This window comes from Mesoplodon densirostris, chromosome 4 (assembly GCF_025265405.1).
Source record: "Mesoplodon densirostris isolate mMesDen1 chromosome 4, mMesDen1 primary haplotype, whole genome shotgun sequence".
In the NCBI taxonomy this organism is placed as follows: Eukaryota; Metazoa; Chordata; class Mammalia; order Artiodactyla; family Ziphiidae; genus Mesoplodon; species Mesoplodon densirostris.
The window spans coordinates 155,451,959-155,475,880 of record NC_082664.1 but is presented as its reverse complement, the minus strand read 5'-3'; the positions used below and the strand labels follow the sequence as shown (position 1 = coordinate 155,475,880).

Below are 23,922 nucleotides of genomic sequence, written 5' to 3'. Positions count from 1 at the left end.
ATAATTCTCTACCTACTCTGTGTCTGTTCCTGAGCAGATAGACAGATGTGGCTGAAGAAAAAATTATAGCAGTGTGGAATGGTCTCATTTTCCATTCACGGTCTCAGACTAGCGGGGCTGCGTGGCCCCGTGCAGCCCAGCTTCTGGACAGCTATTTCACACCTACCAACCTTGGGGTATAGAGCATTAATGAAGCATAATTGATGTACTATAAACATCACATGTTTGGAATATCCTAACCTTTCTATAAGTTTTATTTTCCTTAGTTTAAAGCACAGTATTCAGTGCATTCTAGAATTGACTTGCTGATTCTTCCCATCCTCACTGATTTCTCTCCCGAATTTGATGAGGTGTGTGTACACATGAAAAACCATGACCCAGTCAAGATAACAAAGCTACCTGTGCCCTTCCTCCTGCCCGCTCCCTGCCCCTGCCAACCACTCACCTGCTTCCTGTCACTGTAGATTAGTTTGGGGTTTTCTAGAATTTTATGTAAATGGAGTTTTATAGTTTGTGCTCTTTTTCTCAGGCTTTTTTTACTTGCTAATTTTGAGATTCATTCATGTAATAACATTTATGGGCCTTTCCTTTTTATTGCCAAATAGTATTCCATTCCATCATCTACCAGTTTGTTTTTCTATTCACCTGCTGATGAATATTTGGATTGTTTCCAGCTTGAGGCCCTTACAAATAAGGTTGCTATGGACATTTATAAACAAGGGTTTGTATGTACATATGTTTTCATTTCTCTTGGGTAAATACATAGGAATGGAGTAGATGCATCATCTATTAGGCATAGGTTTATCTTCACCCTTTGCACTCCCACCTGCAGTGGATCAGAGCTCCAGCAGCTCCACGTCCTCACCAGCACTTGATACAGTCTTTTTAATGTTAGCCATTCTAAAAGGTAGGCAGTGGAATCTTATTGTGGTTTTACTTTGTATTTTCCTAATGATTAATGGTGCAAAACATCTTTTCATGTGTGTATATTTTCTTTGGTGAAGGGTCTGTTCAAGTCTTTTGCCCATTTTTTTACTGGGTTGATTTATTATTGAGTTGAGAGTTCTTTGGACACAAGTCTTTACCAGATATGTAACTTGCAAATACATGCTTCCAGTCTGTGGCTTGTCTTTTTGTTCTCCTAACAGTATCTTTTGAAAAGCAAAAGTTTAAAATCTTTTATATCGTCCAATTGTGGATCTTGCTTCTGGTGTTTTTCCTGCGAAATCCTTATTTAATCCAAGGTTGCAAAGCTTGTCTACTATAAGTTGTATGGTTTTAAATTTTACATTTTTTAGGTCTGTGGCCCATTTTAAGTTAATTTTTGTATGTGGTGTGAGGTGTGAAGCAAAGTTCTTTTTTGTTTTTTTCTCACATGTAGATATGCACCTGTTCCAGTACCATTCGTCAGAAAGACTCTCCTTTCCCCACTGCACTGCCTTTGTGCCTCTGTCAGAATCATTTGTCCCTGAGTATGTCGGTTTGTCTCTGGACTGTCTCTTCTCCATCCTTCTCTTGGGACAACAAAACCACGCTGTTTTGCTTACTGTAAATAATTCTTTAAAACAGGTAGTATTAGCCTTCCAGTTTTGTTCTTTTTCAGAGTTATTTTGGCTATTCTAGGTCCTTTCCATTTCCATGCAAATTAGAATGAGCCAGTCAATTTCTATAGAATGCTGAGATTTTTACTGGGATTTCATTGACTCTGTAGATCAGTTGGAGAAGATTGACATCTTGGCTAGATGTTCATGACATGGTGTATGTCTCCACTTGTTCAGATCTTCTTTTAATCTCTCTTGACTGTATTTTTCAGTTTTCAGCCTACTGGCTTTTCACATCTTTTGTCCAATTTATCCTTAAGTATCTCATATTTTTTGGTGCTATTGTAAGTGGTTTTTAAAAATTCAATCTGCAACTGTTTATTACTAGTAGACAGAAATATAATTAATTTTTATAAATTTATATCATACCCTGAAAACTTGTTAAGCTCACTTATTAGTTTTAGAAACTATTTTGTAGATTCTGTTGGATGTTCTATATAGGCTATCATGTTATCTGTGAATAAATTCAGTTTTATTTCCTATCCAATTTGGTGCCTTTTATTCCTTTATCTTGCATGGTTGCACTGATAAGGTCCTTCCTTACAAAGGTGAACAGATGTGGTGAGAGCAAACATCTGACTGATCTTAGGGGGGAAAACATTGTCTTTCACCATCATGTATAGTGTTAGTTGTAGTTCTGCATATATGACCTTTATCGGTTGACAGGTACCCTTCTGTTATGATTTGCTGAGACTTTTAAAGAGGAATGGTTAAAGAGGAGTTTTTGATACTTTTTTCTTCATCTATGGCAATGACCAAATATTTTTTTCTTTTTTAGTGTGTTAAGATGAATTACATTGATTTTTTTTTTTTTAATGTTTAACCAACCTTAAATTCCTAGGGTAAGCCTCACTGGATCAGGATGTAATACGCTTCTGATATATTGTTGGATTAGACTGGCCATAATTTTGCTTAGAATTTGTACACTTGTGTTCATGAGGAATATTGCTCTGTAGTTGTATTTTTGATGTTTTCCCTCCTATTAAATTTTTGGGAAGAGTTTATTTCTTCCTTAAATGAAGAATGAAGCCGTCTGAGCCTAGAGTATTGATTGTGGGAAAGTTGTCAGCTACAGTTTGTTTTTTTATATAGGGCTACTCAGGTTTATTTCTTCTTGAGAAAGCTTTGGTTACTTATGTCTTTACTTATGTACTTTGTCCATTTCATCTAAATTTTCAGTTATTGCATAGAATGCACATAATATTCTGTTTATACTTTTAATATCTGTAGAATCTGTAGTCATGTCACATCACTCATTCCTGTTATTGGTAATGTATGTCTTTTCTCCCCTCCTCCCCCTAGTCAATCTGGGTAGAGGTTTGTCAATTTTATTCATATCAAAGAACCAGTATTTGGATCATAAGTCAGATCCTATGGTCTCTACCTTTAATTTAAATGTTTAGAACATTAACGTTTACTGCGGTAATTGGTAATCTCACCTTGCTATTTGTTTTAGAATAGCTTTAGGCTTACAGAAAAATTGAGAAGATTGAGTACAGAGAGTTCCCATAGACGCAGCATTCATTTTCTCCTGTTAACATCTTACATTCGTAAGATGTTATTTGCCACAGTTACTGAACCAGTGTTGGTACGTTTTACCTAATATCCTTTTCCTGTCCCAGGACACCATGTTACATTTAGTTGATATGTGTTCTTAAGGCTCCTCTTGGCTGTAATAGTTTCTCAGACTTTACTTGTTTTTGATAACCTTGATAGTTTTGAGCAGTACTGGTCAGTTATTTTGTATGGTACTGGAATTCATTTGATGTTTTTCTCATCATGATGGGTTTGAGGGAAGGAATACCACAGAGGTTAAGAGCAGTTTTCATCCCATCATTTTAAGGGTACATACTATCAGCATGATTTATTATGGTTGATGTTGACCTTGACCAGTTGGCTGAAGTAGGTTTATTATTAGCTTTCTCAACTGTGAAGTTACTCTTTTTTTCCTCCCTCTTTCCATGTGGTGCTCTTTGGAAGGAAGTCACTGACTGTACCCAACCTACACTTAAGGAATGTCCCCTTCCTGAGGGCAGAGAATCTACATAAATAACTTGGAACTCTTATGCATAGGGATTTGTCTCTTCTCCTTCATTTATTTATTTGTTCAGCCATTGACTTGTATCAGTGTGGACTCATGGGTGTTATTGTATCCATGTGTAAAAATCACCACTGCTTTATTTGATTGCTCCGATGCTCTACCTTTGGCCATTGGAAGCTCTTCTAGTTGGCTCCTCCATCTGACCTACCCCATCAGTGAAGGGTTTGTTGTTGTTGTTGTTGTTGTTGTTGTTGTTGTTGTTTTGTTCTCATTCTCACTGCTCTGGTCCTAGAATCAGCCATTTCTCCAAGGAACCTTGGTTTCTTGTACTGGAAAATGGTATTTTATAAGAAAGCAAGCTTCCATACTTATCCATGCAGTTAGCATTTCTGGTATTCTTTATTCCTGTGTGTAAATCCTGATCTCCCTCTCTTGGCCTTAAAGATGCTGTGGTGCTCTCTTTTTACCTGCATTATTTCTGATAACTCTATCATCCTTAACTTTGTTCCACTGCTTAAACTCTTGCTGCTTTTTTAACTTTGTTCCACTGTTTAAAATCTTGCTGTGCCTGGTGGTGCAGTGGTTGAGAGTCCGCCTGCCGATGCAGGGGACACGGGTTTGTGCCCCGGTCTGGGAAGATCCCACATGCCGCGGAGTGGCTAGGCCTGTGAGCCATGGCCGCTGAGCCTGCGCGTCCGGAGCCTGTGCTCCGCAACGGGAGAGGCCACAACAGTGAGAGGCCCGCGTACCGCAAAAAAAAAAAAATCTTGCTGCTTTTAAGATTTTTCTCATTATAGTGGTTTTGAGTATTTTGATTATGATGTATCTTAAAGTCTTAAAGGTAATCTTCTTGTTTCTTGTGGTTGGGGTTTGTTGAGCTTCTTGATCTGTGATTTATCAATGTTTTCATCAAACTTGGAATATCTTGGCTGTAATTTCTTCAAATGCTCCTCCCCCACCTTGCCATTTCTTCTCCTACATGCTCTCTGGTTATACCTATATTAAGCCCCTTGAAGGGATCCTCTGTCCTTTTTAAAAAAAATCTTATTTTTCTGTTTCCTTTTGGAAAGTTTCTCATATCTTCAAGTTCACTAGTCTTCTATACTATCTGATCAGTTGTTAATTTCACAAACTATATTTTTGATATCAGACATTGTAGTTTTCATCTGTACAAATTCTATTTGGGTCTTTTTTTATATTTTTTATATTTCTACCTAACCTTTGGAGCACGTGAGGTACAGGTAGGATAACCATTACAGTGTCTTTGTCAGTTAATGTTAACATCTGTACGGGATAGGTTTCTTTACACTCACTGTAATTTTTGGTTAGACTGGATTTGACTTTGTTAGGTACTTAATATTTTTATATTTCTATAGACATTTTGGTTCTTATTCCAGGATGCCACAAAGTTACTTGGAAACATTGATCCTTTCATATCTTGTTTTATGATTTGTTAGGTATGAGTGGAGCAGTGCTCAGTCTGGGGCTCATTATTTCCCACTTCTGAGGCCAGACCCTTCTCTCCTCTTGCCAGTGTGTTTGGGGCTTTGTGAGCATGAGGTCTTCCAGGCCAGCTGGTGGAACAGGCACTGGTGGAGCAGGATATGTGAGCTCCCTTCTTCCTTTCAAGTGGTTCTTTCCTGGCCTCAGGGAGTCCATCATACCTGTGATGTGCATAGAACACGCGCCTGCCTCAGGAGGTTCCCTGCACCTCTGGGCGCCCTCCCAGTGCACCCTGTCCCGCGCCCTGAACTCATTGAACCCGCTGGCTTCCATCTGCTTCCCGCTTCCTGAGCCCAGGCCCACGACCGTTGTGTGTCTTTATCTCTCAGGAGCCGATGCTCTACATCTGGAAAACTTGTTTCACTTATTCTTTATTATTTTTTTTAAATAAAAAAAGTACTCATTCAAAACCCACCACGTGCCAGATTTACTTAGGACACATCAGTGAATATGATCGATGAAAGCCTTTACCCTACTGGTGCTTACATCTTATCGGGCAGAGACAGACTATTCATAATACACATAATAAATAAGTTCATGTTATATAATGTAAGGGTGATAAACACAGTGGAAAAGACAAATCATGGTAGGGGAGGTTATAGTTTTTTCTAGCTTTATTTAGGTATAATTGACACGTAAAAATTAATTATACTTAAGGTATACAGCAACAGGATGGTTTGATATCCATCACTTCACATACTTACCTTTTTTTTTTTTTTTTGGTATGCCGAGAACACAAGATCTTCTCTCTTAGCAAATTTCAAGTATACAGTACAGTATTATTATAATCACCATGCAGTACATTAGATCCCCAGAACTTATTCATCTTATAACTGAAAGTTTGTACCCTTGGATCAACATCTTTCCATTTTCCCACCTCCAGCCCCTGGCAGCCATGGTTCTACCCTCTGGTTCCATGTGTTCAGTTTTTTTAGATTCCACATATACGTGACATTGTGTAGTTTTTTGGGGGTCCTGTCTGACTTATTTCACTTAGCATAATATTCTCCAGATTCATTCATGTTGTTGCAAATGGCAGGATTTCCTTCTTTCTTGTGGAATAATATTCCATTGTGTGTGTGTGTGTGTGTGTGTGTGTGTGTATACCACATTTTTTTAATCCATTCATCAGTAGACATGTAGGTTGTTTCCATGTCTTGGCTATCATAAATGATACTCGAGTGAACATGGAGGTGCAGACATATCTTTGAGATCCTGATTTCCTTTCCTTTGTATATATGCCCAGTAGTGGGATTGCTGGATCATGTGGTAGTGAGTGCTATTTTTAATTTTATGAGGAACCTCCACACTTTTCCATAGTGTTCCATTGGCTACACCAATTTACATTCCCACCAGTAATACACAGGGGGTCCCTTTTCTTCACATCCTTGCCAACACTTGTTATTTGTTACCTTTTTTTGATAATAACAATTCTAACAGGTGTGAGGTGATCCTCATTGTGGTTTTACTTGCACATCCCTAGTGATGAGAGATATTGAACATCTTCTCATGTGCCACTTGGCCATCTGTATGTCTTCTTTGGAAAAATGTTTATTTAGGTCTTTTACCCATTTTTTAATCAGAGTTTTTTTTGCTACTGAGTTGTGTGAGTTCCTTATGTTTCAGATATTAACCCTTTATCAGCTACATGATTTGTAAATATTTCCTCCTGTTCAGTAGGTTGCTTTTTCATTTTGTTGATGCTTTCCTTGGCTGTACAAAAGCTTTTGAATGGAATGTAGTGTCCCACTTGTTTATTTTTGCTTTTCTTGCCTGTGCTTTTGGTGTCATATCCAAAAAAATTGTTGCCAAGACCGATGTATAGGACATTTTTTCCTACATGTTTTTCTGTAGTTTTACGGCTTCAGGTCTTACATTTAAGTCTTTAATTCATTTTGAATTGGTTTTGTATATGATGTAAGATAAGGGTTCCATTTAATTCTTTTGCATGTGGCCATCAGCTTTCCCCACACTGTTTATTGAAGAGACTGTCCTTTCCCCCTTAAGTATTCTTGGCAGCCTTGTTGAAAATCAGTTGATCATAAATATACGGGTTTATTTCTGGGCTCTCAATTCTGTTCCATTGGTCTATATGTCTGTTTTTATGCCAGTACCATACTTTTTTGATTACTATAGCTTTTTAAAGTAGTTTGAAATCAGGAAGTATGATGCTTCCACCTTTGTTCTTCGTTCTCAAGATTGCTTTTGCTATTCAGTGTCTTTGTGGTTCCATACAAATTTTAGGATTGTTTGATGTATTTATGTGAAAAGTGCCATTGGAATTTTGATAGGAATTGATTACATTGAATCTGTAGATTGCTTTGGAAATTTTTACTTGGAGATTTTCACAATATTAATTATTCCAATCCAGGAACATGGGGTATCTTTTCATTTATTTGTCTTTCATTTCTTTCATCAATATCTTAAAGTTTTCAGCTTACAGATCTTTCTCCTCCCTGGTTGGATTTATTCCTAGGTAGTTAATTCTTTTGGATGCAATTGTGAATGGGATTGTTTCCCTAATTTCTTTTTTGGGTAGTTTGTTGTTAGTGTATAGAAATACAGTTGGTGGTGTGTCACAAGTCACGTAGGCTTTCTTCTTTGTTCTGCATTCTTTTTTCTCTTTGTTCCTGTAACTGGCTAATTTCATGTGACCTGTCTTCGAGCTTGCTGATTCTTCCTTTTGCACAATTAGGTCTGCCAGTGCCCTGTGGTTTTCTCCTTTGTGTCACATTCTACCTGTTTACTGTTGACTTGTTTGACTATTGATTGCCTCCCAATGAGAGCAGAGACTGCCTCATTGAGGCTGAGTAAGCAGTTCCACATCAGTGCCCAGCCTGCAGGAGATAGCTAAAGGAGAGACAGGACATATCTGTTCAATGTGAATTTAAATGGTGCTCAGGAGAGGCCTTTCTGGATGAAGGAATGAAATGAGATTGTGGTTTCAACGGCCATTTCTGATTTTGTCTCATTTGCTCCATTGGTTTTGTTTGTTTTGTTTTGTTTTTTGCTGGTGGGAGATGGATTTTATTAAAGCTCTTTATATAAAACACACACAAGCTCTCTGTCCTTATTTGTCATCAGTGTTCCCACTTTGTCTTTGCTTTTTTGATGGTCTTTAACTTTGACTTTTAAAATACAAATGTCTCTTGTTAGAAAGTTCTTCATGTATTATTATGCCATGCAAATCTATATAATAGTGTGCAAAAAAACTTATAGGTATTTTGATTATTTCCTGTATATTTTATTATATGTTTAGTATCTCATGTGCTTCTAGGTTACTTGAAAATCCTTTTTGAATTGAGACAAAGCATTAAATAAGCTTATACTTATTTTGTAATAAAAAGCACCAGCCCTAGGTGCTTGGACTTCAGTAGTTGTGGCTCGCAGGCTCAGTAGTTGTGGCTCATGGGCTCTAGAGTTGTGGTGCATGGGCTTAGTTGCTCCGCGGCATGTGGGATCTTCCCGGATCAGGGATCGAACCCGTGTCCCCTGCATTGGCAGGTGGATTCCTAACCACTGCGCCACCAGGGAAGCCCTCAGGTTATCTTTTGAAACTGTGTTTTTGTTTGGGGGGCAGTGTTTTTTTTGTTTTGTTTTGTTTTTTTTGCCTCTGATTGCCTTGTAAAATATCATTTTTCTTATATTCTCTATACATTATGTAGATAAATTACTATGTATATTGAAAACATTAGAATTGCTGTTACTGAATCATGTGCTTGGTAAATTTTAAGCCATTTTTCCATTGCTTCTCTGTAGGAGGAAATGAATCTCAACCAGAAAGCCAGGAAGACCCCCGGGAAGTACTTAAAAAAACATTGGAATTCTGCTTGTCTAGGTGAGGATGGTAGTGTTTTTCTAGTATCTCATATCTAAGGTGTTGTGCACTGCTACTATCTACAGATGTCATGCTTTATACAGAAGGAGTATCTGTTAACATCTGTGTCTGTACGTCCATCTGTAGGAAGTCGAGATCCCCCCTACCCCCATCCCCTGCCCACGGACTTGGACTCTGATGTTGGGGCCATAGGTGGTCAGCCTCACAGGTTTTAGTCCTGGGTCGTGCTGTTGGTCACTTTACTGCTTTTCCATCCTCTGCTGCAGAGGGCTGTTGAGTCCAGAGTTGGAGTCACAGCCCCTCTGACAAGTGCTCCAGCCTGAACTGCAAGCACTCTGGGCACCAGCCTTTCTTGACCTTATCACATTTTTCTTACTTTTTCATTCTCTTAGCTGGGTTTCTTTACTTTAAGAAGTTGTGTTTCTATTTTTGTTTGTTTGTTTGTTTTTGTTTTTGTCTTGTTTTGCGGTACACGGGCCTCTCACTGTTGTGGCCTCTCCCGTTACGGAGCACAGGCTCCGGACGCGCAGGCTCAGCGGCCATGGCTCACGGGCCCAGCCGCTCCGCGGCATGTGGGATCTTCCCAGACCGGGGCACGAACCCGTGTCCCCTGCATCGGCAGGCGGACTCTCAACCACTGCGCCACCAGGGAAGCCCCTGTGTTTCTATTTTTAAAAAGCTATTCAAACACTTTTTAGAACAAAGATGAGCTATAAATACATTTTTTAAAAGATTTACCTGCTCATTAATTTTGATTGTATAAAGTGCAGTACACTTTTTCTTTTGCTCTCTCTGCCTCCCCAGATGTCTTTGACAAAATTGATGTAAGGTCACAGAGATGGCAAATCGCAGGGGGGGTGTTGAACTCAGCTCTCACTCCAGGGCAGTACCATACCACACTCGTGCCTCTTGTGAAGCTTCCTTTTAAAGAAGTTGTGAATTAAGACAGATTGTCTTCTTTCTCCAGGGAGAACCTTGCTAGTGACATGTACCTTATATCGCAGATGGACAGTGATCAGTACGTGCCAATCACCACGGTAGCTAACCTGGACCACATCAAGAAGCTCAGCACCGACATGGACCTGATTGTCGAAGTGCTGAGATGTAAGTAGACTGCAGCCCAGGCTGCATCGTATGTGGTCTTGACAGCATTTTTCTTGCCAGTGTGATGCTTAGATTCACAGCCATTCGTGCTAAGGTACCCGGCCTGGCGTCACAGATGGGCCATTGTAGGTTTTCTAGCAGGTGTGCGGTGGTATCTCATTGTAGTTTTAATTTCTGTTTCTTTAGTGCCTGATGACACTGGGCAGTCTTTTCATGTGCTGCCTTTCTGAGCTGTCTGTTCAGATGCCCCACCCCCACCACTTTTTTTTTTAATTAGTTTTATTACAGGTGAGATTTGAGGAGCGTGTATTTGTGTGCAATTCGAGATGCACGTATCTGTATTTGTCCTTATTGGAGATGTGATTTGCAAATACATTCTCCCAGTCTGTGGCTTCTCTTTTTGTTCTAATAATGTCTTTTGAAAAGCAGAGTTTTCAGTTTTTTTATATAGTCCAATTTATTAATTTTTTTCTTTTATGGATCTTGCTTTTGGTATTGTGCCTAAGAAATCTTTGCTTAATTCAGGGTCACAAGGATTTTCTCCTACAAGTTTTAGTTTTAGGGTTTACATTTTTAGGTCTGTGATCTATTGTCAGCTGATTTTTGTATGTGGTATGAGCTCTCTACCCCCTTGCATGTGAATGTGCTGCTCTTCCAGCCCATTTGTTGAAAACACTCTGCTTCTCCACTGCACTGACTTTGTGCCATTGTGAGAATCATTTATCCCTGTATGTGTGGGTTTCTCTCTGGGTCGTATGTCTGTCCTCGATCTATTTTGTCTGTTTTGATGCCATTGCTGCAGTGTCTGAATGGTACTGGCTTTTATGGTTCATCTTAGAGTAGTTGCAAAATCTCCAGCTTTGTTTTGGCTCTTCCAAATGCTTGGCATTTCCATGTGAATTTTAGAATCGACATTTTGGTTTTTCAAAAGGTCCTATTGGTATTTTTACTGGGATTACCTTAAATCTATAAATCAATTTGGGGAGTATTGACATTTTAACAATATTGGGTTTTCCAATTCATGAACATAGGATATCTCTCCATTCATTTAGAAAAATCTTAAAAATTTTTCTCTTGGCAATGTGTTGCAGTTTTCATAGTGCAGGTGTTTCATATCTTACCAGATTTATAACTAAGTATTTCATATTTGGGCATAAATACTTTTATTTCAATTTCTAGGTGTTTGGTGCTAGTATGTAGAAATAAAATTTATTTTTGAATATTAATCTTGTATACTTAAACCTTTTGAAACTCACAATTCTAGTTTTTTATGGAAATTGTATCAGATTTTCTACATAGAGCTCAGCTTGAATGAAAGTGAATGAAAAGGTTACCTTCTTACACCCGGTCTGGGTGCATGTAATTTCTATTTCTTGCATTATTGCCCTGGCTTAAGCCTCCAGTGCTGTGTTGAGTAGAAGTGGGGAGAGTCAGCATCCTTGCCTTGGCCCATCTTCTAGTAAGAAAGATGCTAGGACGTTGGTTTTTTTGTAGGTGAGGAGGTTTCTCTTCTATTCTTAGTTAGCTGAGAATTTTTATCAGAAATGAATGTTGGATTTTGTCAAATGCTTCTGCATCTATGAGATAGTTGTGTGGGTTTTTTTTTTTTGTTTTTTAGCCCATTAATATGGTGAATTACATTGCTTATTTCTTTTGGTAAACCAACCTTGCATTACTGAGAAAAATCCACTTGTCATTCATTATGTATTCCCATCTTTATATATTGTTAGATTCAACTTGTCAAAATTTGGTAAGAATTTTTATTGTTCATGGGAGATATTGGTCTATAGTTTTCTTGTTGTGTAATGCCTTTGTTTAGTTTGGGTATCAAAGAACTGCTGGCTTCATAGGTTGAATTGGAAAGTACTTTCTTAAGTTCAGAAGAGTTTGTACTATAGAATTGTTATTTTTTTCTTGACATTTGGTAGGATTCTCCAGAAACCACATGGGCCTTGAGTTTTCTTTTCTCATGGATCCTACTTCCCAAAAGTTAGCTTTGGTACTAAGGGATGTTTCCATTTCTTTTTTTTTTTTTTTTTTTTTTTTTTTTTTTCTTTTTGCGGTATGCGGGCCTCTCACTGTTGTGGCCTCTCCTGTTGCGGAGCACAGGCTCCGGACGCGCAGGCCCAGCGGCCATGGCCCACGGGCCCAGCCGCTCCGCAGCATATGGGATCCTCCCAGATCGGGGCACGAACCCGTATCCCCTGCATCGGCAGGCGGACTCTCAACCACTGCGCCACCAGGGAGGCCCGATGTTTCCATTTCTGATGTTGGTAATATATGTCTTCGTGGTGGTACACAGCTCTGAGCCCTGATTTTGATCCTGGTGTGCTATGACCTGAGTCTGCATGTGATAGAATTTCATAGAGTGACACCAAAAAACAAAACCTAACAAAAGGAGATAAGGCAAAAGCTGGTGAAACCTGAGTTGGGCCTGTCCCCGTGCTGGCAGTGTTGACCCTTGTTTCGATGGTGGATTGTGGTCATGTAAGATCCATCGTTAGGGAAGGCTGAGTGAAGGGTGCTTGACAACTTCTGTGAGTTCAAAATTAAGTCGTAAGGTGACAGGAAAGTGTCTTGTTTTGGGGACTTGTAGAAAGAGAAAGTCTCTAGCCCTGCATTGTGACCAACTTGGAGTTGTTTGAGCTGTGGAGAACCTGTGTCATAGCGTTACCTGTTACAGCTCCCACAGGGCTCCCCAGAGCCCCTTATTGTAATGTGCAAGATTGGTCTAAAACCTTTTGATAGCTTGTGTTAAGCTATCAAGACTTTTGATAGTTTTCCCATTGTATACGGCTTTCTTTAATGCGTCTGGCGATGTAGTCTAACACGTCCCACTAGAGTATCTACGTTAGGTCACGATGTAGTGCGAATGGTTGATTTGTTTTAATATTTGTGTATCATCATCCATTTCTCTTCTCTTTACAGCTTTACCTTTAGTCCAAGTGGATGAGAAGGGAGAAAAAGTAAGGCCAAATCAGAATCGTTGCATAGTAATATTACGTGAAATACCTGAATCCACCCCTGTAGAAGTAAGTCATTTCTCCTCTGAAGGAAACTTGGACTTCTTTGGGTGGGTTTTTTGTTTGTTTCTGTGGTTTTTGGAAGATGTATTTTAAAGCAAAAATACGTACAGTAACACTTTTTTCCCAAGATTTACACACTCTCATAGTTACAGTGTGATTCACTTGTAAGAGTGGTTCTCAAACTTTTTGGTCTCAGGACTCCATTACACATTTCATGCTGAAAAAAGTAGTGAGAGTTTATGGTAACTTCAGTATTTAAAAGTTAGAAAGAGAAAAGGTTTAAATATTTATTCATTTTAAAATAAGAATAGTAAACCAACAAGTTGAGACAGAGAACACATTTTTATGTTAACTCACTTTCCAAAACCAATTTTCACGATGAGAAGGATGCAGGGAACACCAGTGTGGCCTGTGCTTGATTTGAGCCGACGTGCCAGTATCGGTGCATTTCTGGGTTTAATTTGACTGGTTGATCTTTTCATTATAAGTCATATTTTTCTGTTTCTTTGTGCGCCTGGCAAATTTTGAATGAATGCCAGGCATTTTGGATTTTATTTTATTGGGTACGGAGTGTTTTTGTACTCCTTTCTGTACATGTTCTTGAGCTCTGTTTTGAGGCTCAGTTAAGTGACTTGGAACTAGTGGAAGCAGACTGGCCTCCCCCCGGGGCAGTGCTTCCTGAGAGCTCCACCTGATGTCCTGTGTTAGGATTGTTTTACACTCAGGCTGGTGGAGACACTCCCCGATCCCGGAGAGCTCTAGGGGAAACCTCTCATCACTTCAGGTTGCTGTTTCCTGAACACAGAGCCCTGGGGGGAACCCCTGAGCTCTGCAGCTTTGGGCTGGGCCTGTGCCCACCCTCCTGGCACCACAGCCTGGAAGCCCCATATGTGAGTCAGGCACTCGTGGACCCGTATGTACCTGTCCCTCTCAGGGATTGCTGTCCTGCATGGCCCGAGGTCCACTGTCTGAAAAATGCTATTTCATATATTTTGTCTTTTGTTTGTAATTATTTCATGTGGGAGGGTAAATGTAGTCCATCTTGGCTGGAAGCAAAAGGCCAGCAAATTTTTAGATTTCTTAAATTACCTTTCTCTGCCTCCAAATTGTATAGTTATTAGCTACTGGTAAAATAAAATATTTTCCTATTAATTTAGTTTCTGGTCTCTTAGGAGTCAGGAAAGCTGTCAGTGGGTTGTGAATTTTATTTCCTGTGACAGTGGGATCCTAATTCTGGAAGCCACACTGGATTCCTCAGCCACCTTGAGAGAGGGCACTGGACTTCGGTGTGCCGGGGTTGTCTTCTAGGCATCTGTCCTTAAGAGTGGGCACCGTGTTTCTTTGGTGAGGACAAACAGTGGCATAGTTGAGAATTAATTTCTAACCTCTCTGTTTCCTGTAGGAAGTAGAAGCACTATTTAAAGGAGATAACTTACCGAGATTTATTAACTGTGAATTTGCCTATAATGATAATTGGTTTATTACATTTGAAACAGAAGCAGATGCACAACAGGTAAGCTCTTTCTCCCCCTACCCCCCACCCTGTTCTGCCACAAAGGACAGAGGTTACCAGTACTTAGCAGTCAGTACATAGTGGGACTAAACGTGGGCACGGAGATTACGATCACATGTGGTGTTGAGTGTGAACATAAGGTGCAGGGAAATCAGGTTGAAGAAACCTAAATAGGTGTGTGTGTAGACAGTTTTGTAGCGATGTGAAAAGCATAGACGTTATTTTCTAAGGACATGTAAGACAGGCAGCCTAGGAAAACTGGTTCTTTTCTTATCTCTGTACAGATAAAGGTTTTAATATTTGGAAAAGTGTTTGGGAAAATTGAACCTAACTCTAACTTTCCCTGGGCAACCTTGTATTACAAGGTGCTTGAAAAGGCATTGAGAAGCTCTGTGAGAGGCTTGGAGTTCAGACGGCTCCCTGCCCTTGAAGGAAGCATCATATGCAGGGGAAACTCTAGCCTGCGTAAAGGAATGGTAGTAGAGTATGAGGCGTTAACACGGTGAGGCTGCTGTGGGTTCAGAAGAGAGAAGCAAGAATCTGAAAGATGGGTCTTAACTGGATGGAAGGGAAAGAAGGACTAGGAGGAGCAAGGTGATGGGAGGTGAGAAAAGGCAGGTCTGTGGGGCAGGTGCAAGCCCCCCTTACCTGCGTGGGGAATATGGCCTGAGGCTGAGTCACATGGGTCAGAGCCTTCGGTGTTATGTAGGAGAATTTGGAGCAGAATCAGGAGCTTCACAAATAATGACTTTTGAATATTGCGATCCTAATCCTTTCATTTCCTAAACTGTAATTCCAAGTTCATATTGGGGTTATTACTAGGACCTTGGTATCTGTTGTTTTCCCAGGTAAGGACTCTTTCTTAGCCTATGATCTGTGGGATGCTTTTATGGTTTCTATTAACACTTATAAAATTGTATACAAATACTGTTCATGAGAATTTTTTTCCTTTTTTTCTTTTTTATTGATGTATAGTCAATTGACAATATTACATTAATGAGAATTTTGGATAGGGGCTCCATAGCTCTTATCAGGATCTTTTAAGGAATCTGTGACCCAAAAAGGTTAAGAATCACTGTGCTAGGTCCTGTCCACCATATTTTAACTATATAATTGCTTATTTGAGGTGCTGAATTAATTATAGGTTCATCTTATTTATAAAATCAACACAATGGTGTTATGAATGATTTTGTCTTCAGGCTTACAAATATCTGCGAGAAGAAGTCAAAACTTTTCAAGGAAAACCGATTAAGGTAAGCAAGACCATTGGTTATACTTTATCTGCAAACCAGTGTCCTTAAGTGTTCTAACAGAAACTTACATGTTTTCAAACAGGCACGGATAAAAGCGAAGGCAATAGCTATAAACACATTTTTGCCAAAGAATGGCTTTAGACCTCTGGACATGAGCCTCTACACACAGCAGCGCTACACCACATCATTTTACTTACCTCCAGTCTACAGCCCCCAGCAGCAGTTTCCTCTCTACAGCCTGATCGCCCCCCAGACATGGTCAGCGACACATAGCTATCTTGATCCGCCCTTGGTGAGTCCTGGCTTCACTGGAAGCTTCTATGGCAGACAACCCTGTGGCAGACACTGGGTGCTTTGGAGAATAAGATCTTCCTCTAACGGGAAACCAATACGGATGCCGTTTGCCATAGTAAAACAGGCCTTCAAGTTCTCTGGTGGATTTTCAGTTTAATTGGGAGATAAATATGGAACTGTGTAAATTTTAAAAAACCTTTCCAATAATGAGATCCCGATCCTTTGCCTGGTTTGCCTCCCCTCCTGTCTAGCAGTTCCTTTCCTAAGCTGTGTAATCCCTAGAAAAACACAAAATGTGATTACGAGTTGTAGGCTAGCGGGGTCCTTCTGAGCACAGAGGGGAATCCAATGGGACATGGTTTGAAGGAGAAAAGGGTGTTTAATAGGCTTGTAACAATCCAGGACAAGTGGAAGGCATATAGACAGGCCTTGTTTTATTGCGCTTTGCAGATACTCTGTTTTTTTGGTTTTCTTTCTTTTTTTTTTTTTTTTACAAATTGCAGGTTATGGCAACCCCGTATTGAGCAAGTCTTTTGGTGCCATTTTTCCAACAGCATTTGCTTACTTTGTGTCTCTGTGTCACATTTGGTAATTCTCACAGTATTTCAAACTTTTTCATTATTATTATATTTGTCATGGTAATCTGTCATCAGTGATCTTAGACTCACTGAAGGCTCAGAGGATGATTAGCAGTTTTTAGCAATAAAGTATTTTTTCATTAAGGTGTGTACATTGTTTTTTTTAAGGTATAATACTTTTGTACACTTAGATGATAGGATAGTGTAAACATAATTTTCATGCTCACTGGGAAACCAAAAAATTTGTGTGACTTGCTTTATTGCAACATTTGCTTTGTTGCTGGAACTGAACCCACGGTATCTCTGAGGTCTGCCTGTACTGTCTTATAAGCTTTATTTCTCACACCAGCCCTACAGCTGGCTGGAGTGATTAATTTTTACAGATTTTGGCCTCTTTAAGGCCTGTGGTTAGACTCAATAGATGTGTAATGGATCCATCACTTTTCTCCAGCTGTGCTGCTGTAGATGTTAGCGTGATTGGCGGGCCATGTCTGGCAGTTGCAGGAGTCTGATGGAGCGGGATGTGAGAATCAGGGCTGCTCTGCGGAGGGCGGGCCATGGGGAAGGTTGTGGTCAAAGAGCAGGAACTGAGTAACCCTGAAGGTATGGCTGTGGCCAAGTCAGGGGGAGTCGGGACCACTGATGGTGAGAGGGCAGGCATTGGGGAGGGAGCATTGGTGCACCTGGGTACCTGGTGCCTGTTTTGCACAGAATGTCAAGATGCGTGTCCAGGAAAGACACATGTCGGACAGGCGACAGTTGTGTGAATCTCTGAGTATTTCTGAGCTAAAGCAGAGGCTGAAGCAGGGACTGGGAGGGGAGGTTGGTAAGGTCTGTCAGGGCCAGACCGTCCAGGCCTTGAGTGTGTCCTGAGGCATGAGGGCCGGGAGGATGGATGGGGAGGAGGGACAGCCCTCAGGAGCCCAGGGCCAGCGTGGGACGAGAGCAGTGAGCACATAAGGTAGCGCTCCGTCTCTGTTGAGTGAATCCTTATGGTAAGAAAACACACTGCTGTTTTGAAATCCTCACTGTGTTCCGTGGAAGTGTACTGAGAGCCATGTAGTTAATGTATCGTGAGCAAGGAAATCTTCAAGGGGAATAGCATCCGTCAATTCTTGGTTGAATGATTCCTCCAAAGGAGTCTCACTGCTGTGCTTGTTTTTCTAATCTCTCTTAATCGTATTTGTCCCTGTCCTAAGTGGGGGCCCTCGCTTCCTGGGCGGTAGTCTGGCCGTGCGGCTGGTTCCTTTGATCTGGCTGGGCCGAGGAGGCCCATTGTAAAACAGACTGCGTCATTTTGAGCAGAAGTGACAAGATGAGGCCTATTAATTCTCAGCAAGTTGTGTAAAATTACTGCGTTAGCAACCAATTTATTTTTAAACTCTTGAGCAAAATTACTTAAGTACCAGGGTTTTATATGTAAAATTACAGGTATCAAATGATTCATCTCAATTGTTCTTATCATGATTTACAATCTTCAAACTCTAGTTCTGGTGTGATAGATGTATTTCTGAATATATGGTAGTTCCTCAGAAGAGCTTTGGAGATCTTAACACAGTTTTTTGGAGATTTTTTCTTGTTGCTTTTTAATTTATTTTTGGCTGCGTTGGGTCTTCGTTGCTGCGCACGGGCTTTCTCTAGTTGTGGCGAGCAGGAGCTACTCTTCATTGCTGTGTGCAGGCTTCTTATTGTGGTGGCTTCTCTTGTTACTGAGCACAGGCTCTAGGTGCATGGGCTTCAGTAGTTGCAGCTCACGGGCTTAGTTGCTCCGCAGCATGTGGGATCTTCCCGGACCAGGGATCAAACACGTGTCCCCTGCATTGGCAGGCAGATTCTTAATCACTGCGCCACCAAGGAAGTCCCTAACACAGTTTTTTTTAAAATAAATTTATTTATTCACTTATTTATTTATTAATTTTTGGCTGCATTGGGTCTTCGTTGCTGTGCTCGGGCTTTCTCTAGTTGCGGCGAGCAGGGACTACTCTTCGTTGCAGTGCTCAGGCTTCTCATTGTGGTGGCTTCTCGTTGCGGAGCACAGGCTCTAGACGTGCGAGCTTCAGTAATTGCGGCACACAGGCTCAGTGGTTGTGGCTCATGGGCTCTAGAGCCAGACTCAGTAGTTGTGGTGCACGGGCTTAGTTGCTCCATGGCATGTAGATCTTCCTGGACCAGGGCTCAAACCTTTGTCCCCTGCATTGGCAGGTGGATTCTTAACCACTGCACCACCAGGGAAGTCCCCTAACACAGTTTTAGCTGCATCTTTCTCCCTCAGCATTTCCCTTTTATTGCTTTCATTTTCTTTTTCAAAATTTGGAATGATTTGTTTTGGTCCTAAGCTGGTTTTAATCATCCTATTACAGCTTTTGGTTAGCTCTAGTTAAGAGGAATTGCCGGCTTTTTGTCTTTTCCTTTTCCTTTTCCCCAAACAAGGAGTGGCCTATTCATATCTCTCAATTTAGTGAAAAGGTAAGGTGGGAACTGGGTGGCACCAAGGAGTTAAATGCCTTTGAATCCATCAGGGAATGTTGTTTATACAGAAATTGTTTGAAACCACATGTTCAGAATCCAGAAAATAGGAGTGATCACTCTTTTCATGATTTTTAAAAAAGAACTATTTCAACACTAAGTTCTATCTTATTTTTGTTGTGACTAGATTTTTTAGTAGTTGGTTGATAACTTAAAATTCTGTACTTAATATTTTTAATGTTTTAAGATTATATTTAGGATTGTATCTTTTAAGGGCACTGTGATCCTCTTTAATTTTCTTCTGACATATGTATATGTTTATGAAGTATATCGCCATAAATTGTGACTTGGGACATAATTGTTAATGAACTGAAAATATCGTGATACTCAGCAAGACTTGCATGCAGGTGAGGCTAAAAGGGCACTCTCCAAGGCTGTGATTGTGAAATAGATCCCTAAATACCCCCAAGATTGAGAGCTTTGATGGATTCTATTAAAGTCATCAGGAATGAAGAGTTGCTGACTTGATGTCGGCACACCGGGGGTGTCACTCTGGGCACCGGGACGAGAGTGTGGGATCGCGTGCTCAGCCTGTGCTCAGCACCGGGCAGGGCGAGGCAGAGGCAGACGCTTCCCTCCACGTGTGTGAGGCGGCTTCCTCGTGGGGCTGTTGTGAGGTCTCGGCCCCAGCCTGGATCAAGGAGTCTTGGCCGTTAGCAGTAGTCCTACCCACTGCTCTTCTCCACGGCGAGCACTCCAAGTAGGACATGGAACGTCAGCGACCAGTGTTAACCAACCTGACGTCTGTTTGTTTTTAATGAATCTAGGTAACGCCATTTCCAAATACTGGATTTATAAATGGGTTCACGTCTCCAACCTTCAAACCTGCAGCATCTCCTCTGACTTCACTCAGACAATACCCTCCAAGGAGCAGGCAAGTCCGTGAGGGGTTGAAAGGCTGCTGTTTCCCCAGGGTTTGTAACAAGAGGTCGCTGCCACATTGTATACTTTCAAAGCAAAGCAAAAGCAAATGTGTTAAACTTCCGTCATTCTCACCATTTGGGTGAGTCACACTAAGTGAAGAGGCTGTTCTGTGCTGGCTAATGGTAGATTTGACCACCAGTAATGTCCACCAGGAGTAAAACAACTCAAAGCGTGGAATTCCATTCTGTGAGCATTAAACCCTGAAATGCGCGCTGCAAAGCCTACGTAGAGGGTAGACTCGTGAGACAAAGGCTTCTGGGACAGCTTGCATCTGCATGCACCTGCTTTTAATTTGGACCTGGGCTACAGCCAAGCAGAACGTCCATACTGCATTTAGATTTGCATTATCAGACATATTATGAGCTAACTATTCTAAGTAACATTTTTAATACTTTTCCTAAAAAGAAAGCAAATTTTAGCTTGGCCATTTCTGTATTAGCATTCTCTTTTCACAATGCCATGATCATTTTAGAACTGAGCGTATACAAACATTTTATTTACAGGAATCCTAGTAAATCTCATCTGCGCCATGCCATTCCCAGTGCAGAGAGAGGGCCCGGGCTGTTAGAAAGTCCTTCGATATTTAACTTCACTGCGGACCGGTTGATGAACGGTGTGCGGAGCCCACAAACGAGGCAGACGGGTCAGCCTCGAGCTCGGCTACAGAACCCTCCAGTCTATGCCAAGAGAGACACGGGGCCCGGGCGGGTGGAACAGAGCAGCCTCGAGTCCTCTCCAGGCTTAGGTAGAGGAAGGTGAGTGTTCACAGTTTCATTTGGACAGGTACTGTGTACTTAGAAACTATTCATAGTGTCAGATTCCATTAATTCAGATGTGTTTTATAATCATTATTTTCAAGTCCATCACAGAAAATCAAATGGAAGGCTGTAACCATCCAAGGTTTTATATAATTACTCAGAGGTGTTACTTTTAGAGCAGAGACTTGACTGGTTCCATCTTTGTGGTAACAGGACACTGTTCAGTGGGAACTGAGGGTGGGCCAGGCTGCCTTGGGTCACAGTCGTTACATGTAGAGAGCTGACTGGACAGCCCCCACCCCCACCCCACCCTGGCATGTCAGGAAGGACGTGCGCTCCAGCACACATCTAGCGTGGACTCAGCCTCCATAAGCTTTTCCTGTTGTAAACCGACTTTGAAACCTGTAAGTGAAGACTACTTAGTTCTGAGTATTGTGTACAGAGGACATGGGACAGGGTGTGCCCCCAGGAGCTCCTTCTGGCCAGGGGCGTGTGCTCCCGGTGCGGTTGGAGCGGGAGGGACCCCAGGCGGCTCCGTCTGCGCAGTCAGGCCTTGCTGGGCCCATCAGGGGTGGAATTGGTCAAGATTATTTCTAAATTCCTTTTCAAATTACATAATACGGGCCCTTAGGGAGTCTTTGCGGTCAGCAGAAATGACAAAGGGTAAGTAAATAAAAATGAAATTATAAATGGGAATTAATGTGTGAACTGTTAGGCCATGGAAGCCCGTCCGGGCAGTGAAGTGTCTTGGTGCCCTTGGGCCTGCCATGACATCCACTCAGTAGGTGGGGTTGTTGCTGCGGTTTAAGCTGTCGTGCAGGGAACGGCGCCAATGCTGGCGGGTCAGACTCTGGACGTTGGAAATGTGCCTCAGGAACTGTGGAGTGGAAGGCTGGCAGATGGGGAGAGGAAGCGCTTGGGGCTCAGAAACCCTGTGTGGTTCACTGGAGTGAGGAGGGCCGGGGGTGCAGGAGTGGACTAGGCTACTTGGGAGCTTTTCCTTTTGATGATAAATTGGATAGATTGTCATTACCATTTTTTAACAATTCACCTTTATAGCTCAGTGTCACACTTTACATATCTTGCCACTCCAGCTGAATGGGTATTCAAATGTTCATATCATAACAAAAATTCTAAATGGGAAAATTCCTTCAAGAAATATTTTCTTTTATTTACCTATCTAGACCTCAATTTTACTTCTTTACTATAAATTTTTTTTTGTTTTGCTTACACTTCTTAAGGTTGGGATTTTAAAATCAAAAGTCATCTATAAAAGATTACAAAGTCATGAAGACTGAAGGTGTCTGCACGTACTGTGCTCAGTGAAATTATGTTTCAAGTGGGAAAAGTTAACAGTCTTCTGCTTTCCTCTCCTCTAGGAAAAACTCCTTTGGTTACCGGAAGAAACGGGAGGAGAAGTTCACAGTGAGTACATCAGGCCTGTGCCACTTTCACAAGATGTTTAAACCTAGCTTACACTAAACAAACCTGAGATTTAATTAAGATGTGAGAAGGAGCTTTTCAAAAGAGATTTTCTCATAATGTGGTGTCCGCTAGGTGATAATAGACCTTTTTTTGATGCTCTAAAGAGGAGGTGGTGGTGGCTGGTTTCCTGAGGAACTGCTGGCACCTGCATGTCCTGTGCGGCACATAGGTGCACCCAGGAGTGCATCATGCACATATGTGGTCTGTTTACACTTGTCCAGGTGAGTGCTTTCTGTGTGGGTGACCAGGTAGTGTACTTTGAAGTCACCGGAATCACGAGTTTGGACAAGCAGAATAAACTTCTCTCACGTAGGAATTTGCTCATCAGTATTTTTCATTCAAAATATTTTACGCTGTATCCACTGTGTAGAAAGCATTGTTGCTTTTTGCTGCATGTAACTTACGGTCAGGACAAACCCAAAATAAGTGATGGGTTTATGTGAGTGGTAAGTACAGGAGACGTGGTTGTGTCTGCTTAGGGTGATTGACCAGCTCCCCCTCTGGGTGGTGCTCTGCAGGGCTCTGATGAGGGGAGAGCGCGGGCGGTGTGCATGTAGACATGGGCTCTCGTAGAGCTCCACATTCGGGGCCTGGAAAAGGCCTTGAGACAGTTCTTGGTCTGGACCCCAAGCCATTGAGTGTGTACATTCTCATTACTGTATTTGCCTAGAACTTAGAAAGTGCATATTGGTAGTAAATGAACACCCTAATTTTACCATGTTGGTCAGTTCAGTCTAGTTTTTGGTGACCCTATGGTAAGGCAGTTTATATCAGTTGGTTCCAGTTGGAATGCATGAATTCCTGTTACATTTGGACTAACAAGACAGGCATCTGACTATCTCTTCAGGTACTAGTTACCCTGCAGGAAATCATTGCCCCTGGACACTGCATTACCTGCAAAGGTGAAATGTTTTCCTATTGCCATTTCCGTTTCATTCTGTTTTGTATTCCTGATCTGCGTGTTCATACCTGGAACCACTCAGATGCCCACGCACGTGGTGCAGATGTGTGTACTCGACAGTGAGCCCATTGCTGCACTGGGTGTTCTGAACACCTGAGAAGCTTGGGGGCAGGTCGCAGATGTGTGAGCAGGTGGCCTGGCCACGCCCTTGGGACCAGGGGTTGGCATTCATGCCTTACCTTAAGCCATTCAGACCCTAAAAACGTTAAACATTGCCTCTTTTCTTCCTGAAAGTTGACACTTAGTCAATTTTTTGTCAGGTCTTTCTTCCTAGAAATGCTCATCTTCTGAAAAGCTGGGTTCACCTCAGAAACATGCAGATGTTTAAAATAAAGCCTCTAAAAATTGCTTTGAGATGAGCATAACCTAGAGCATGCTGAACTACAGGGCACACTGCAGCCACACGGTTACCTATGCAGCCTGGTTCAGAGGGTACACACGCGAGCAAGGTAGGCAGCCCTCAGACACCTACGCCAAGAAGACATGCAGCAGGAGGCCCAAAGGAGAGGTGGGCTGT

General features: G+C 41.5%; 1 protein-coding gene across 2 annotated transcripts in view; it reads left to right on the top strand.

Moving 5' to 3' along the window:
• The window catches only part of LARP4B (La ribonucleoprotein 4B), an 85,496-nt gene that overhangs the window by 53,378 nt on the left and 8,196 nt on the right, over positions 1-23,922 (top strand). For both annotated transcript variants that reach the window (XM_060097547.1, XM_060097545.1), the window contains exons 6-14: positions 8,905-8,983; positions 9,951-10,087; positions 13,016-13,119; positions 14,516-14,626; positions 15,826-15,879; positions 15,962-16,171; positions 20,045-20,151; positions 20,705-20,956; positions 22,339-22,384. In XM_060097547.1, coding sequence (XP_059953530.1) covers positions 8,905-8,983; positions 9,951-10,087; positions 13,016-13,119; positions 14,516-14,626; positions 15,826-15,879; positions 15,962-16,171; positions 20,045-20,151; positions 20,705-20,956; positions 22,339-22,384 — 1,100 coding nt within the window. The remainder of the gene's footprint in view (positions 1-8,904; positions 8,984-9,950; positions 10,088-13,015; positions 13,120-14,515; positions 14,627-15,825; positions 15,880-15,961; positions 16,172-20,044; positions 20,152-20,704; positions 20,957-22,338; positions 22,385-23,922) is intronic.